General features: G+C 37.6%; 2 protein-coding genes across 2 annotated transcripts; one reads left to right on the forward strand and one right to left on the reverse strand.

The window, feature by feature from the left end:
• Nucleotides 1-1,212: 1,212 nt before the first annotated feature.
• Nucleotides 1,213-8,375, reverse strand: LOC146612052 (uncharacterized). The gene is made up of 2 exons (XM_085342911.1): nucleotides 8,345-8,375; nucleotides 1,213-2,766 (listed from the first exon to the last, which is right to left on the reverse strand). The coding sequence occupies exons 1-2, from the start codon at nucleotides 8,352-8,354 to the stop codon at nucleotides 1,301-1,303; spliced, it is 1,476 nt and encodes a 491-aa protein (XP_085199037.1). The 5' UTR covers nucleotides 8,355-8,375; the 3' UTR covers nucleotides 1,213-1,300.
• Nucleotides 7,002-13,416, forward strand: plek2 (pleckstrin 2). Its single transcript, XM_085342922.1, has 10 exons — nucleotides 7,002-7,014; nucleotides 10,427-10,503; nucleotides 10,586-10,750; nucleotides 11,297-11,481; nucleotides 11,575-11,666; nucleotides 11,787-11,974; nucleotides 12,123-12,224; nucleotides 12,525-12,608; nucleotides 12,833-12,911; nucleotides 13,289-13,416. The coding sequence occupies exons 2-10, from the start codon at nucleotides 10,450-10,452 to the stop codon at nucleotides 13,414-13,416; spliced, it is 1,077 nt and encodes a 358-aa protein (XP_085199048.1). The 5' UTR covers nucleotides 7,002-7,014; nucleotides 10,427-10,449.
• The last annotated feature ends 2,710 nt before the right edge of the window (nucleotides 13,417-16,126 follow it).

Consider the following 16,126-nt stretch of genomic DNA (forward strand, 5'->3'; position numbering starts at 1 on the left):
ACAACAAAATACCTACAAATTATGACTGAAAGATACTTGAAATCATTCCATTAAGATAAAAGGCTGTTACAAAAAGTATTGATACCCTCTAGACCCTCAATCCTATACAGATTGGAGAGAACTTTATCATCTGAAGTTGCTTTAATAATCTGGTGTCACACACTCATAAAAACATAAGGTTAAAAATGTTGAAGGAGTTTCTCAAAATATGCTACAGAACCAAATGGCTTCATATATATATTACTCTATATAATTTATGAATGTCTCCATAGTGTAGTGGTTTTCAGATTTGATCCTGGGAAGAGACACACAGAGCACCTGAAAAGCATTCACAGTGGTTTTCTTGCTCCTTGTTGTTATGTTACAAATTCATTTTCACCTCTTAACTCGACAAACACTGCCGCATAATGACAAGGTGAAAAATGTTTGCTCAAAATTCTTGCAAATAAAAAATGAAAAACATAGGCTGTGAATACTTATGTACATTTTTTTCTTCAATACCTTGAAGCACTTCTGGCAACAATTAGAGCCTCAAGTCTTTTTGGATTGCTGTCCAGTTGGAAGATCAATCTTCACCTCATTTCAAGGTATCTCTAAACACCGCTGCATTCATATTTCCCTTGACCGTGACTAGTTTCAGTTCCTGCCGCTGAAAACATCCCCACATCATGATGTTGCCCCCACTAGCAGCTTTAATGTAGGGATGGTATGGGCCAGTTGATTGGTGGCTGGTTTCCTCCACACATGACCTTCAGGCTAAAGAGTTCAATCTTTGTTCCATCAGACCGGAGAATTTTGTTTCTCATGGTCTGAGAGTTCTTCAGGTCCCTTTTGACAAATTCCAGGTGGACAGTCACTTGCTTTTTACTAAGGAGTGGCTTCTGACTGGTCACTATACCATAAAGGCCTGATTGGTGGAGTACTGCAGAAATTGTTGTCCTTCTGGAAGGTTCTTCTCTCTCTACAGAATGATACTAGAGCTCTCTCAGAGTGACCATTGGGGTCTTGGTCACCTCCCTGACTAAAGCCTTTTTGCCATAATCTCTCAGCTGCCTGAGCTTCCTTTTGATTGTCACGGCACAGGGTGTGAGTATTTTTGTACATTTTATATTTTGCTTTTTGATTTTAAATTATTGTTTGTAGAATTTTGAGGTGAAAAATAAATGTAATACATTTTGAAGTAAAACTGTAACATGAATAAAATGTGGAACAACTGCGTAAGCAAGGGTATGTGTAAAAACTGTGGCAACCCCTAGCGAATAAAGGAACAGCTGAAATTCAATTTGTATCTATTACTAAACTATTCTGTGTGACCTTTCATGTGTATCTTTAGATTACACTGGTGTCTAAATCTTTTGCCACAAAACTCACAGTCAAAAGGTTTCTCACCTGTGTGAACTCTGATGTGCGTCTCAAGATGTATCTTTTGGTTAAACCTTTTACCACAAGTGTCACAGCCAAATGGTTTCTCTCCTGTGTGGACTCTCATGTGTATCTTTAAATTCCCCTCTCTGTTAAAGCTGTTACCACAAACCCCACAAGTAAAATGTTTCTCTCCTTTGTGAAGTGCCATGTGTCTCTTCAGATTACACTGATAACTAAATTTTTTACCACAATCGCCACAGACATACGGTTTCTCTTCTGTGTGAACTCTCATGTGTCTCCTAAGATCTCTGTTTTGGTTAAATTTTTGTCCACAATCGTCACAACTAAAAGGTTTCTCTCCTGTGTGCACTCTTATGTGCATGTTAAGATTTCTTTTATAGTTAAATCTTTGTCCACAAATGTGACAGCTAAACGGTTTCTCTTCAGTGTGGGATCTTAAGTGTCTGTTAAGATTTGTCTTGAGGTTAAACCTTTTACCGCATTTATTACAAGAAAATGGTTTCTCTCCACCATGGAGTCTCATGTGTACATACAAACTTCCTTGATATCTAAATCTTTTGCCACACTCACTGCAATCAAATGGTCTTTCTCCTGTGTGGACCCGTGTGTGTATTTTAAGATCTCTCATTTGATTAAATCTTTTACCACAATCGTCACAGCTAACTGATTTCTCTCCTGTGTGGACGGTCATATGAGAATCACAGTTTTGATCCACTCTACAATGTTTCTCATTAACCAAACTGTTGGAAGACCTTTTTTCTGAGTGACATGTCACATGCTTCCGAAGAGACTGCTTGCAGACAAACTGTTTACCACACTCAGAGCAACCTAAAGACTGTTTTGCAATCTTAAATCCCACATCCTTATTTACACTTGACCCTCTGCTGTTGTTTAACCCGCTGTCGTTGTCATCAGTTTCTGGTCCAAAATCTGACAAAGGTTCCTGCCAATCATCGTCCTCACTGACTTCCGTCTTAGAAGACTCTGAAGTCTCTCCATCAGTATTAGATTGTAAATGACAGTTTGCATGTGGTTCTGATTCTGGTGGTCCACTGTCTTCTTCATTGATTTCTGTTTTTATCTGTTCAGCTGAGCTGCTAGCTGGAGGCTCTCTGCTGTTTTCAGTTTGGCTTTGATGAAGCGTTGAGAACTGAGGTTTCTCATCATCATCTTCACTCTTCACATGAACAGCAGTGAATGGGAACCCAGAGATATTGTCCTCCAGCCCACTGAGCTGTTCTCCCTCTTGACTTTTCCAGAGTTCCTCCTGTTCCTCCTTTATGTGAAGAAGCTCTGAGTCATGATGGTCCAGATTAGGGCTGCATTCATAAGGAATCTCTTCTTTTATCACCAACAGCTGCTGGACATCTGCAGGAAACACTGAAACACACACACACTCATAATGAACAATGGCAACTTTGTAATCATGCTGGTATTATTACCTTATGTTATGGAGTTCAATGACTACTGCAAACACACAGTACTGTTTAATTTGATCAAATTAAATAAAACTGCTTGTAGAAACCAATAAAGCAAAAACTATTAAAATGCCAAAATGAAATCCACCAATAACGTAACAATGTTTCCTAAGTAACTATGATTTGAAGGCAACTTGACCACTTAAGGTTTTCCACCAGTGAATTATAAGATTAGCACAGGCCTTATAAATGTTGTGACACAGGTTAATTTTACTCTACTGATGGAGTTTTTATGCAATAGTAATCCTGCTCACTTACATGGTGGATTTAGTGTTGGACTGAAGGAGGAAATTAAGTGTTACAGTTAATTCTGTGAGGTGCCAGAAGCTTTCTTAATAATATGATTACCCTAATATTCAAACTAAAATATTAGTAGTATTATTGCTAAAAATTAACTTGCTGTTTGGTAGCCTAAGAATGAACACAACATAGTTGTTGCCTTTCATTTGATGCCATCTAGCTCCCTTTGGCCTACACTCTCACCCACAGTAGAAAATATTTGGGCCGTACTGGCTGCCTTTTATATATTTCCTTAGTCAGGACTCTAGAGTGCGACCAATTTGGTCGCAAATGCGACCAAATTTTTCAGTGGTGCGACTAAAAAAAAATATTTGGTTGCACCTGTGCGACCAAATGTTCGGGTAGCAAAAAAAACCAAAAAAAACAAACTGCAACCTTCCCTGTGGTCAACAACAGACACACATTTTGCCCCTATCGTGGACTAAACCAATCAGAGCTAGTAAGGGGCGGGACCTCTCTGATTGGCCGTGGTCCAGTTGAAAGTGTAGGTGGAAGTGGGAGGTGAGTAGCTTGAATAAAGCGATATCAATTCATTAAATCCTGAATCGACTTTTAAATATAACTGTGTTTTGCCAGAAACGTCAGATTCTAAGATTAACCCTTTACAGCCGATCGGAGCGGGCACACTCCATTTTTAAATCCCGGTAGCACTGCAACCACGTAAGCTAGCGCAATAATTTTTTTTGCATATGAAACCGGAGGAGTTGTACTTACATCTTATGCCATCAGCTTGTCCTAGGTCACAGTTTCCTTCCACATAAAGCTTTGCAAAAACTGCATAAAAATCACTTGCAGCAACAAAAACATGATATTCCAGAAACACGCTTCGCTGATCCGATCAGCTGTTTGTAACACTTCCTATGTCCATCAGCGCGAACTATCACATGACCTGCCCAAAACCGGAAGTGACGTCATTTTGCGGAAATGTAGTTTTTTTTACGATCGGGGCCTTATGAGCCTATACTTGTGTTTTAAAAAGTTATGTTTGACTTTATGCCTTTCTGTGTCGTTTCTGGGATGCTTAGGACTCATATTGCACTGCTGGAAATAGTTTATTTTGATGCATATACTGTTATTTTGCAAATTTGCACTATAATATTTATTTTCGTTTTTCCTGCAGTATATAAAAATTGGTGTATTTCAAAAATAAAACTATGAAGACACTCAAAAGAAATTTCCTGTGGTGGGAAACTAGTTTGTGCAACTTTTTTGTATTTACAGTTTTGAGGGATGAGCCTCTTAAATTTCTCTAACTAGAAATATATGTTAAAAAAACAAAAACGATTTTCAATTTTTTTGTAGTTTATTGCACTTTTTTGCAATTTATGTAATTACTATGCACCTAATGCAGACATATTATTAAAGTTTGGGCTATAATGGTTGTATTGATGTATAGCAACTTGAAATGCTCCCAAAAATGGCTCCACAGCATGTAAAAATATAATATAAGCTCTGGCGGACTTGGTTCTATGATAGGTCTTAAAGGGTTAAAGCTCACAAAACCATTTCAACAACAACCAAACAGCAAATGAGAGCAGGTACACGGATTCCACACAAAGACGTAAACATCTGCTGTGATGTTCACAATTCTGATGAAGTCAGTACTGATAAATGATCAGAATTATAATATTTCTGACTGTCTGAGGCTAAGTTGAATCGAATCGGGACTTTGAAAACCGGAATCGAATGGATTATAGAAATCAGTGATGATACCCAGCCCTAGTGAGCAGCCTAGGCACGACAAAAGTGGATGTAGCTGTAATAGGAAAAGAACTATTGCTAACTTTTCTGTTAAGTTAAGGCCTGATCCTTCTGAAATTCATAGCCAGTGCTCTGACACGGTGTCATCAATCTTTGAATGCTTTGAAACACATTATATTATATAAATTATTATAAAATTTGTGTGCGCCTAACTTTTGTGCCGGTATGCCTAACTTTTTAAAGTTAGGCGTACCGGTACGCCCATGGCAAAAAGTTAGTCTAGAGCCCTGTTAGTTCAAAATCGCTAAACAATTTAATTTCAAAAAATTGTATTTTCATCTCAACTAAAGAAAAGTGCACAAATACAGCTGGAATTGATCTCTAGAAATAAAAATTCACCCCTAGCCAATATGAAATAAAATGTTATGATGTACCTGATGTTTAATTTACTCAGCGATATATGCACTCTTCTTCTTCTTGCTAAATGATCAAAAAGTAACCTGAACTAACAGCAAACAATGCAGATTTCTGTTGAAGATACTGTTCTGAGCTAAAGAAGTTAATAAACATTCTAGTGGACACAGTTAAACTTTCATGAACACTGACTGTAGCTTGGTTACACTACAGTCAGATTAGGGAAAGCAGAGGTTGGAGACACCAAAATTATTGTGGCGTGTGCAGTGAACTTGTGATCTTGTTGTCTTTGAAATGGTTGCTTCAGGTCCACGACCACTCACAATCAGGTGCTGTGTTCACAGAGACTTTGGTGCAAAGTGCCGATGAAATGCGAGTCTGTAACCATTCGACTCATTCAAAAACTGCAAAAAAATCCTCAATGCAAATTCTTTGCTTCGATGCTTTTTTTTTAAATCCACGACTCTGCATCGCACAGCTGTCACCATGTAAGTATTTCACCCACATTTACAACTAAATATCAACCTGCTATAGAAACCGAGGTGTGTGTGTGTGTGTGTATAACACAATAGCAGTAGTAACCTGTCATAGTTTAACGTGGAGCCAGAGACCGTCTACAACGATGTGGTGCAGTGCAAAGAGAGGAGCCTTTAACGAGACTCTGAGCTCAGGTGGACTTGATGCTGTAATTTGCAACCTTAATTTAAACCACCTGTTCAACAAACTACAACAGCTGCTGTTTGTTTTACATGACAGAAATCAACAGAAATGCTGCAGAAGTGTAAATAAAAAGTTTGCAAATTGTTGTGTTTTTAAAAAGAGGATTTATTTAACTTTCTATCGCAGTGACACCTGAAGCAAGCAGGGGTGAGTTTAAAGTGGGGGCATCACGTTCTGCTAACATATTTATTTTAAGGCTTTCATAACATTATTTTGCAGATTAAGATTAATATAAAATATCCATCCATCTTCTTCCGCTTATCTGGGGCTGGGTAACGGGGACAGCAGCCCACGCAGAGAAGCCCAGACCTCCCTCTTCCCAGCCACCTCCTCCAGCTCATCCGGGGGAACACCAAGGCGTTCCCTTGTCACATGCCAAACTGGCGACTCTGAGCCCCTCCCGAATGACCGAACTTATCACCCTATCTCTAAGGGAGAGGCCAGCCACCCTTCAGAGGAAGCCCTTTTCTGCCGCTTTTATCCGCGATCTCGTTCTTTCGGTCACTACCCGCAGCTCATGACCATAGGTGAGGGTAGGGACGTAGATCAACCGGTAAATTGAGAGCTTCGCTTTCACGCTCAACTCTCTCTTCACCACAACAGACCAGTACAGCATCCGAATCACTGCAGCCGCAGCACCAATCCGTCTGTTGTTCTCCCGCACCCTTCTCCAGTCACGCTTCCACTTGGGGCAAGAACTCATCCCTGACCCGGAGTGGGCACTCCACCCTTTTTCCAGCTGAGGACCATAGCACCGCAACATTGTAGAGGCGTGTCAACCAAGACAGCCCAACAAAATATAATATAATATGATATGATATGAACATATAAAATATAAAAATAAAATATCAATAAATTATATTGATTAAAGCATATTTTTATTTCAAAATAGGACATCTCTGCTGCAGTAAAACTGTGAGCTACTGACCTGGGGCTGTGATGCTGGACTCTAAGTTATTATTAATATTAATTATTAACATGTACACCATCAGAACGTTGCACAGGGAAAACCTCAGTTCTGAGAAAGTTAATATGCTCACTTTTCTTTACTGCAGCCACTACATTACCCTTTAAAGGTTTACAGACACATACAGGCTCATTTATTAGCACATCTAAACAGAAAAACATATATTATAAGTTTCCCCCCCCTAATAATATAAGAAAGCCTTCCAACAAGACAGAGTAAAAACTACTTTAATTTATTAGTTAATTTAGGCTGTATGTATGTCTTACGTTTTTAAAATTTCTGATATACTGACATAACTATAACTGATATTATAAGTTATTTACTTTTGCAATTAAGAAAATGTTTTCTTGTTTTGATTTAAATATGTCACATTTATTTGATGCAATAATCTGCTTGATCACTCAAACAATCAATAACTGCAGCCCTGATAAAAAAGACAGTTTGATGGACTCAGTTTACTATCGAATGAGGTCAGTCTGTTTGTGAAAATATGAAAATTAGCTGTGATAAATAAGCATAAATTGCAAATCTGTAGCAGTCTATATACACAGAAATTAACGATAACTATCTGTATTCAGAGTAAAGCTAGATATCATAGATCTGACACAGAAATTCATAAAATTCCTCCACACACAGAGTCGTACTCTTCACTGTAGAGTGACTCAAACTGATTGCAACATGTTGCTAATGTTTCTGTGGTTACAGATTAGATGGCAATTCATGGGCAGACCTTCATTAATCTCTCTGGGAGGAATTGCAAAAAGTCTGAGACAATAAGCCAAACACTTTCCAATCGAAATTGGTCGACCACCATGAATGTAATTTAATAATAATAATAATAATAATAATAATAATAATAATAATGCAATCATCATTGTCCATTCTTACTGCAATGTGGCAGAGCCATTAATGATTCATGGTGAATTCCAAGAATTATACTGGAGGGAAATTTCAAGTTTTGTATATAAAACCCTGCAACACTTTCTGCACTAGAGTTTTTGGGGTTAGAGCTAAATTTGAAAATACTCATCAGCATTATGATAAATATGAAAGTCATTCCAAATGCTATGCACACTTATCTTAAACTTTGGATTCGTCCTTGTTGTTTTTTTCAATTTGTTCTAGGTAGAAACCTGATCTTTTTCACAATAAAATAATTATGCTTCAACCAAAGTTGTGCTTCTCCGAGCTGCATCTCTGCTAAAGTCGCCTCCCTTTGCAGCCAATTTCGTGTAGCTGATTATATATTAGCATAGCACAACCGGTCAATGCTGCCCGACGTAATTATTACGAAGCGTATGCTGTGATTTTTATTAACAACACACGCACCAACTAGGTAATTAGTAGTCAGCTATTTCAACATCTTTAAAAGACTCACCTGGAGCCATCACACAGCGTCAACAACACATCTGGAGGCTAGAGCCTGCATCTATACCGGAAACATGACGGTCCGTCGATAAGAGAACATGTTTCCTGCCCCTACCTTTCATAATAAAAGCCCTGGACACGCACTATGGATGTGATACGAATGTGCAAAATCTGTAGGCAAGGATCATGATTTCTGGTATCTGAAGTTTTCTTCTATTGACCAATTTAAGCAAGAAAGACAGTAGATTACGTAATTTACGTTGGGTGTTTTTTATTAGTTTTACAAAAACGTTGTAATAAATATTAGGAAGATACAAGGTAGTGAAAGTTGACTTAAAACCTCGGATCTAACTTTCAAAAGCAACAGACAGTGCATAAGAGAGGTACAGAACATAGTTAAAGCGTGACAGAGTGGGTGGAGATGGCTGCACTGACAAAAAGAAGGGAGGTAGCGTTGAAGATGTGAAAATTGGACAAACGAAATGGACAAGGTTAGACACGAGATCATCAGTGGGACAGCTCAGGTTGAGCATTTTGGTAACAAAGTTAGCGAGTCAACGCTGAGATGGTTAGTGGGTAGTGAATACATGGGACAAAGATGTTGACTATGTTGCTGCCAGGCAGAAGGAAAAGCACAGAGAAGATTAATTGGGGTGAAGGACGAGATGCAGAGAGTCAACGTGACAGAGGTGAATGGCAGGGATAGGAAAAGATGAAGGCAGATGATGATGAACCCTAAAGTGAGCAGCTGAAAGGGTTACAAAAAGCTTTATCCAAGCCACAAGAGATCTAGGGCAGTTTTCTATTAGTCCTTTTAGTTTATGTGGTGACATGGTGGCATGGTAGTTAGCACTGTTGGCTCGCAAGAAGAAGTTTGAGCTCAATTCCACTACGCCAGGGTCTTTCTGTGTGGAGTTTGCATCTTCTCTCCAGGTACCCTGGCTTCCTCCCTCAGTCCAAAGGCATGGGGTCAGGTTAATTGGCCATTCTAAATTGGCCATTGGTGTGAATGGATGGCGATTATTTAACTTTTGATTCCTTTAAAATACTGTAAGTGTTATAAATATTTGCATTTTACAGGTTTCATACTGCTTGAGTTCAATAGTAAAATATAACAAAACATTTTCAAAGAATGATCAGAAGTTCAACTAAATGTTTAATATTGCACATCAATGCATCTAATACAAAATGCAAAATTACAACAAATACAATTCAAAACCAAATTTTCTGTTCATAAAGTCCCCACTTGTGTAGAACAAGCTTGAGTAGTCACAATGAAAAAACCCCAGGTCTATATTTAGCTTAAATCTTTCCTAAAACATCTTCACCAGTTTAATGTGAAAAGGGCCCTTTGTTCACTTATTAATACAATATTAAATAAATCATTTTTGAAAAGTAATTTTCTGGAATTTCATGCCTATTATATTGTGTGTATATATAGCATTTTGATTCATTAGAGAACTACAACAGCCATAATACATCTAAGTCTAAATAAATAAACACAAACTATATTATCATTTTAATGTATGTATTCCAAAGCGCCACAAAGGTTATCAGTTTTGTTACAACCAGGAATCAGGAAAGGAAAATGAAGCAGACAGTGCCACAGATGGTTGTGAAAGCAGGGGTCTGAGTAAAATGCTTGTTTCTTGGAGTCTCATTAACTGGGCAGATGTGCTCTGTGCAGTAATAAACATCTGTAGGAGACTTGAATGAAACTCTATTCCTATCGGGCACAGCTGCTCCTAAGGGCTGTGGTGGACCACCAGCTGGTGTTTTTAAAATCATAATAGGATAAAATTTTCTGGTCTGTTAGGAGGATGTTCCCTACAGTCACATGTCTTAAATCTGAATTTTTCACATACTATAACTGATGGAAAACTAAATCTGTGGATACCATTAGAAAACATTGTCTCTCAGTTTCTAAGTGAGTCAGAGTACCCTCATGTGGTAATGCGTAGAAATTGCAGAATATATGATTATTCACACTGTTTAGCAAGCTCAGTGTGTGGGTGTGAATGTGGGTGTAGACCGGGTGACACATTTACCGTCTGCATTAAAAGCCTGAGCTTACATGTACAGGCAAGCTCAGTTGTTGAGATCCCACTGAGGAGCATGGATACAGACAAGCAAGTCAATATTCTTCGAGAAGGATTTCTGGTGAAAAGGGTAAGACAGATTTCATTGAGTTGCTCTCTGGCACATAAGACATGATTAATAACTTTAACTCCAACTTTGGATCTCTTCACAGGGTCATGTTGTACAAAACTGGAAGGCACGCTGGTTTGTGCTGACCCCAGACAAGTTGTTGTATTACAAATATGAAGGAAGTAAAAGGGACTCATGCCAGCGAGGGAAAATCCTGCTGAAGGACTGTGTGATTACATGTCCTTTCCTGGAGTATGAAAATCGGCTGGTAGGTTACTGTAAACTGCGTTCTGCAAATAAAATGAGAGAGTTGCAAAAAATTCAAAAGATTACAAAATAGATAAAATAAAAATTGATTTTAAGGGAACATTTCATTTAAAGATTGAAAAAATATGTTCTCTGACATAATATGTGTGTGGATTGATCAAATAAAGTTCCAAACTTTAACGTAATAATAAAATTGCCATAAGAATTATTAAAAACATAGGAGTTAACTAGTAAATTTAAGTCTGCTTTAAGTGCAGATAGAGTTTAATGTTCATTCATATAATATTGTACTTTTTAAATCATAGTTCCCAGTACTGTTTCTTTAATTTTCTAGTCAGTCCTTTGTTCATTTCCTTATAGCTAGAAGCCACTTTGAAGGTGTGTTTCTCCAGGTGAGGCTTATACCCTACTCAGAGAGATAATTTATTGCCCCAGGTTTCTTTTTTGCCTGGACTTGATTTCCATCCTCTGCTGAGAACAGTTTGTTTTCGTTTCTTTTTTGGCACCAATTAAAGCAAACATCTGTCTCTTTTTGTTGTTGTAATAGTTGGTGATGAAGCTCCAGACAAAGCATGGGGTGGATCACTATTTGGAGGCTTGTTCCAGGGAGGAGAGAGATGAGTGGGCAGCTGATATCAATGCTGCAGTCAACAATCTGCAAACAACTAATGGCAAGTCCAAGACAGACAAGCCAGACCCGGCTGAATCCCAGTTGAACAACATTAGCTTGAGGTAAAAAACAAGTTTTCACTGTCTCCTGATTGAATTTATTTAGTATATTTTGTTCCAAATGTCTCAATCTTGTTTTGTCTTCTTTCAAAAAAGCAAGGTGTTGGACTCAATGTATGACGTGCACAGTGGCATCAAGCTGAGCAACCTTGTGGAGCAGGGCAGCACTTATAGTAACTGCTTCTCAGGTGAGCATTTGAAACAAGGCACACCTTTGACCTTCTGCAATGTTTTTCAGCCTCATACTAATTGCAAAGCTCTTTTGATCTTATACTATGGATGTGCTATCATGTGTGATCCTCCCACAGGTTCAGCAGTGGTGGACTGGCTGGTGTTCATGCAGCTGGTTCTTACCCGTGTGGAGGCTGTGACGCTGGCCTCGGCCCTGTTGGAGGAGGGTTTCCTGCGAACTGTTGGTCAGAAGAGTGTGGAGGCACTTCGCACTGCCGGCCTCAGCGCGCAATTCATGGATGACTCCACTGCTCTGTACAGCTTTGTATGTAGCACTGGATAATGGCAAACTAGCAGGCTCTAAACACTGAGTGTGGCTTTTTAGTGTTAATTAATTAATCACATTGATCTGAGAGAGTAAATGAAAACTTGGCGTTTTCTTGGTTTAGAATATATTTTGTGATTTATTACAGTCTGACAGCTTAAAGAAGAGAGGCAGTGTGAAAGCAGAGACATCGTTGTCTGCAGTGGAGCTAAGTGGGAAGGTGATAAAAAGAGGATATCTGCTTAAACAGGTAAAACTACTGTATTGAAGATGTGTTAAGATGCTATAAATAATAATATTTATGAACTTTGAGTTGTCAGGTTGTGAAAACACCGCTGGGTGACTGGACCTTTTAATAATTCCTAAGAAAGAGGGCACAGAATAGGCTGAAGAAACTAAATATATCAACCATTCACTAATCTTATTAACACTGTCGTAGCAGCTCAAAAATTAGCATTGCACCATGTGCATGTACTTTGACTTAAAGGTGGTCATTTGTTTGCACTGTGTTTGAATGAATTAGTCAAACTTTATTCATCTTTAAACGCAGGGACACAGAAGAAAGAACTGGAAAGTGAGACTGTTTGTTTTGCGATCAGAACCTGCTTTCCTTCACTATTATGATCCAACCAAGGTGAGTGCAAAGTCAATGCTAATGAGAAAAATACCTGTTAGAAAATTAAAATCAGCTAAACAATGAAAGACATAAAATTCTAATATGTTTGATAAGAGAAACCGAACTGCCCAAACTGTTGTGTTTTCATGTGTTGGAAACTATGTAACTACTCATAATTAGCAATAATTCTTCTACATGAGTGACTCAGTCTGATCTACTTCCTGTCTTATGTCATTTGGCAGGATGACATCAGCCCTGTTGGTGGTTTCTCACTGCGAGGGTGCCTTGTGTCATCTTTAGAGGATAACGGCGTTCCCTCAGGTGAGTTACCCTCTAATATCTAGTTTCATTTTGTCAAACAATTACAAAATAGGACCAACAACTATCAGAAATGCAGTTTAAATAAGACTGTTTAAGTTTTTGTCATTTTTTGAGATGAAGACTAAAAAGGTGAGTGTGCTAACATGCTCCTACTCCTCCTGTGTATCAATGCTAAGTTTCTGTGTAATCCAATTACAGACCTGTTCTCCTAATAAAATTTATCTTATCTTTTATATTATTTAAGATCAAAAAGCTCAGCGAAATAAAAAAGCATTTTAAGCTTTTGTCTGTTTTATTTGCCAGTCTCTCCATCCAAATCAGGTTTGATATTTCCATGCAGATGCACTTCACCAACCTTATTTTCTCCTCCCATGCAGGTGTTAAAGGCAACGTTCAAGGCAACTTGTTTAAAATTATAACTCAGACAGACACACATTACTTCATCCAGGCGCCAACTCACCAGGAGAAAATGGACTGGTTAGATGCAATGAGATCACAGTGCTGATTCATGTTAAAAACATGTTTCAGCAGGTGAAGACGATTCAAGTTAAATATTCAGAGAATGTGTAGCAGTGTCAGAGCTACTGGTTCCATAACATTTCTGTACATTTGTGCCTATAATACAATTTTTGGTTTGATTGTTTTCTTTGTGAGTATACGAATGGATATGAATGTTTTGAAAGTTGTAGCAGTGTATCTTGTAAACAGTTTAAGTTAAACCTTTTTTTTACGTGTTAATAAAATGCAAATGATTAAACATAAGCATATGAACATTGTGTCTCTTGCTGAATTTTATACAACATAGTAGTGAAAAGTACATTTACAAAAAATTTTACTGTACATTTCCTTTACTTTTTTTCTCAGTTCCATTTTCTGCCACATAAATAAAATCAGAATGCAATATTTTGCATTGTGTTTCTAATAAACCGCATTTTATTCACAATAAATGAAACCATATCAGATGTTGAAACTGAGGCATTCTACAATTTCATGACAAATATTAGCTTATTTTGTGTTAAATGGCAGCATTTGTGTCTCAAAAAAGTTTGGACAGGAGCGACAAAAGGCTGGAAAAGTAAGTGGTACTAAAAAGAAGCGGCAACTAATCAGCAAAAATCAAGTAAAGAAGAAACCGTATGTAAATATGATCCAGAAATCCCGTCGTCTTTTCCTTGCCAAAGCTCATTTAAAATGACTGAGGAAAAACTGGAAAACAACAACTGGTCTCCTCAGTTACCAGACATTTACGAAGTGTTGTTAACTGAAGAAGGGATACTACACGGATGTAAACATGGCCTTGTCCAAAGTTTTTTGAGACTTGTTCCTGCAATGAAATTGAAAATAAGCCAACATTTTTATTGAGTTGGTACATTTTGATTTGATTCGACTCGATTTGTTTTCTCCGTTCTATTGTGAATAAAATGGGTTTATGAGATTTGCTCATTTTTACATTTGTTTATTATTTACATTTTACACAGTGCCACTACTTTTTTTAAAAAAAAACTGGGGTTGTATTTTGTCCTTTTACATTTGACTGGTTTTCAAGTGAAGATTATTTCTTAAAAACATATAAATAAAAGTTAAAATTAAAAAAATTAGTGGTTTTGAACATTTTGACATTTAATCAGTTGCAAAAGTGAAAGCCATGATCGACTTTGAGGTTGATAGAGGTCTTTGAGAGACATTTTGCTGTCACAAACATCTCAGATTATTTAATTTGAATAACAGCCAAGGCCTTAAGAGGAAAACAAACTGCTTGAACAGTTTCAAGTTTGCCTCGGCTTTACTTTGTGACTAAAGTAAATAAGGCCTAACCCCCACACTTTGTGAATCACTGGATTAAACTACCTGTGTAATAGATCATTACGCTTACTCCACCTGGAATAGCTTCAAAAGACCTGATGTAACAATGAAAAACAACCTATTCATGCATCACATGATAACATATCAGTCAAAAACAAACATATTTTTGCCCGAACAAGAAGTTTGGACTTTGATGCCTTCAAGAAATTCTTTAGACATTATTAAACAGTGTTTAATGAAATAAAATAAACTACATATAAAAAGCACATACTGTTGGAGAGAGTTATATACATACAAGAAACTAAAAGCACGTGCAAGTGCATGGTGCTTACAGAGCCTGTTTAATCATTTTCTATCAGCACCATAAGACCTGTATGAATCACAGTTACTGCCGGTGTAGTGGAGGTTTATTGTATCAAAGGTGTGTATTTTATCAAAAAGGTGACTAATCAGTCCTTTTCATTGGAAACACTGTCCTTTATTCTTACAGTTTGTCCAGGTGCACAACTTAATAGTAACATACTGCTCGGAAACAGTTATAGAGGACATCATTATAACTGGTTTTAGCTATAGCTTCATGCGAAGGCCCACATGAGCGTGTAATTGGCGTTAAATTACATTCTATGTTGTGCCAAATTTTCTTAAAAAGTCATAAATCTAATCTGGCAATCCCTAAATAGTGAGCCTGTTTTTCAATGGTGCTTTTTCTTAAGTAAAGGGTATGACATCAAGGGGAAGTTTAATACAAGTACAGACTAGAAAAGCCTCAAGAGGTGCATGCATGAGACACTCCCAGGAATCATAGACAGACACTCCCACTCAGCAAGCTGACTCGAGCCTTTATTTGAATGACTCAAGCTGAGGTGGCGGTGTTTTAATGCTTGTTTTCACAGCAATCATGATGCAGTTTCTACAGGAATATGAAGCTGTATAGATGATGATGTGTTTTGGAAAAAATCCAGACATCAAAAACATAACAACAAATTTGATTTATTGCAATGAATTAAAGTCATTATGAGACATTCACATAAAAAGTGCTAGTTGTAAATGAAGCACACAAACTGTCGGGTGATTTCAAAGCCAAAGTTGGTAAAAACTGAAGGTTTGACAGACTCACATCCATCCACCATTGTGTTTGATCAAGACACAAGCACACTGTCACACTAGCATGCAGTAATGGAGGGTAACTTTTTTTGTTTTACATTATTATTCCTGTTACAGTACTTCGTTGGCACAGAATGACAATCTTTGTTAGGTATTCAGTTTCAGAAACATTCACCTTGATGTGGGCGCTCGTAAACATAAGTGCTTTCAAAGGTTAACCCCAGAGAAATCAAAGACAAAATGCCTGAAATCTCTTTTTTTTAGATCACAAAAACTTCATTTTTGATGTAACACATCATGTTTGTACA

The sequence above is a fragment of the Diplotaxodon limnothrissa genome, linkage group LG19 (genome assembly GCF_057381915.1).
Source record: "Diplotaxodon limnothrissa isolate DT_005_m linkage group LG19, D_limnothrissa_male_GT1.1, whole genome shotgun sequence".
Classification (NCBI taxonomy): domain Eukaryota; kingdom Metazoa; phylum Chordata; class Actinopteri; order Cichliformes; family Cichlidae; genus Diplotaxodon; species Diplotaxodon limnothrissa.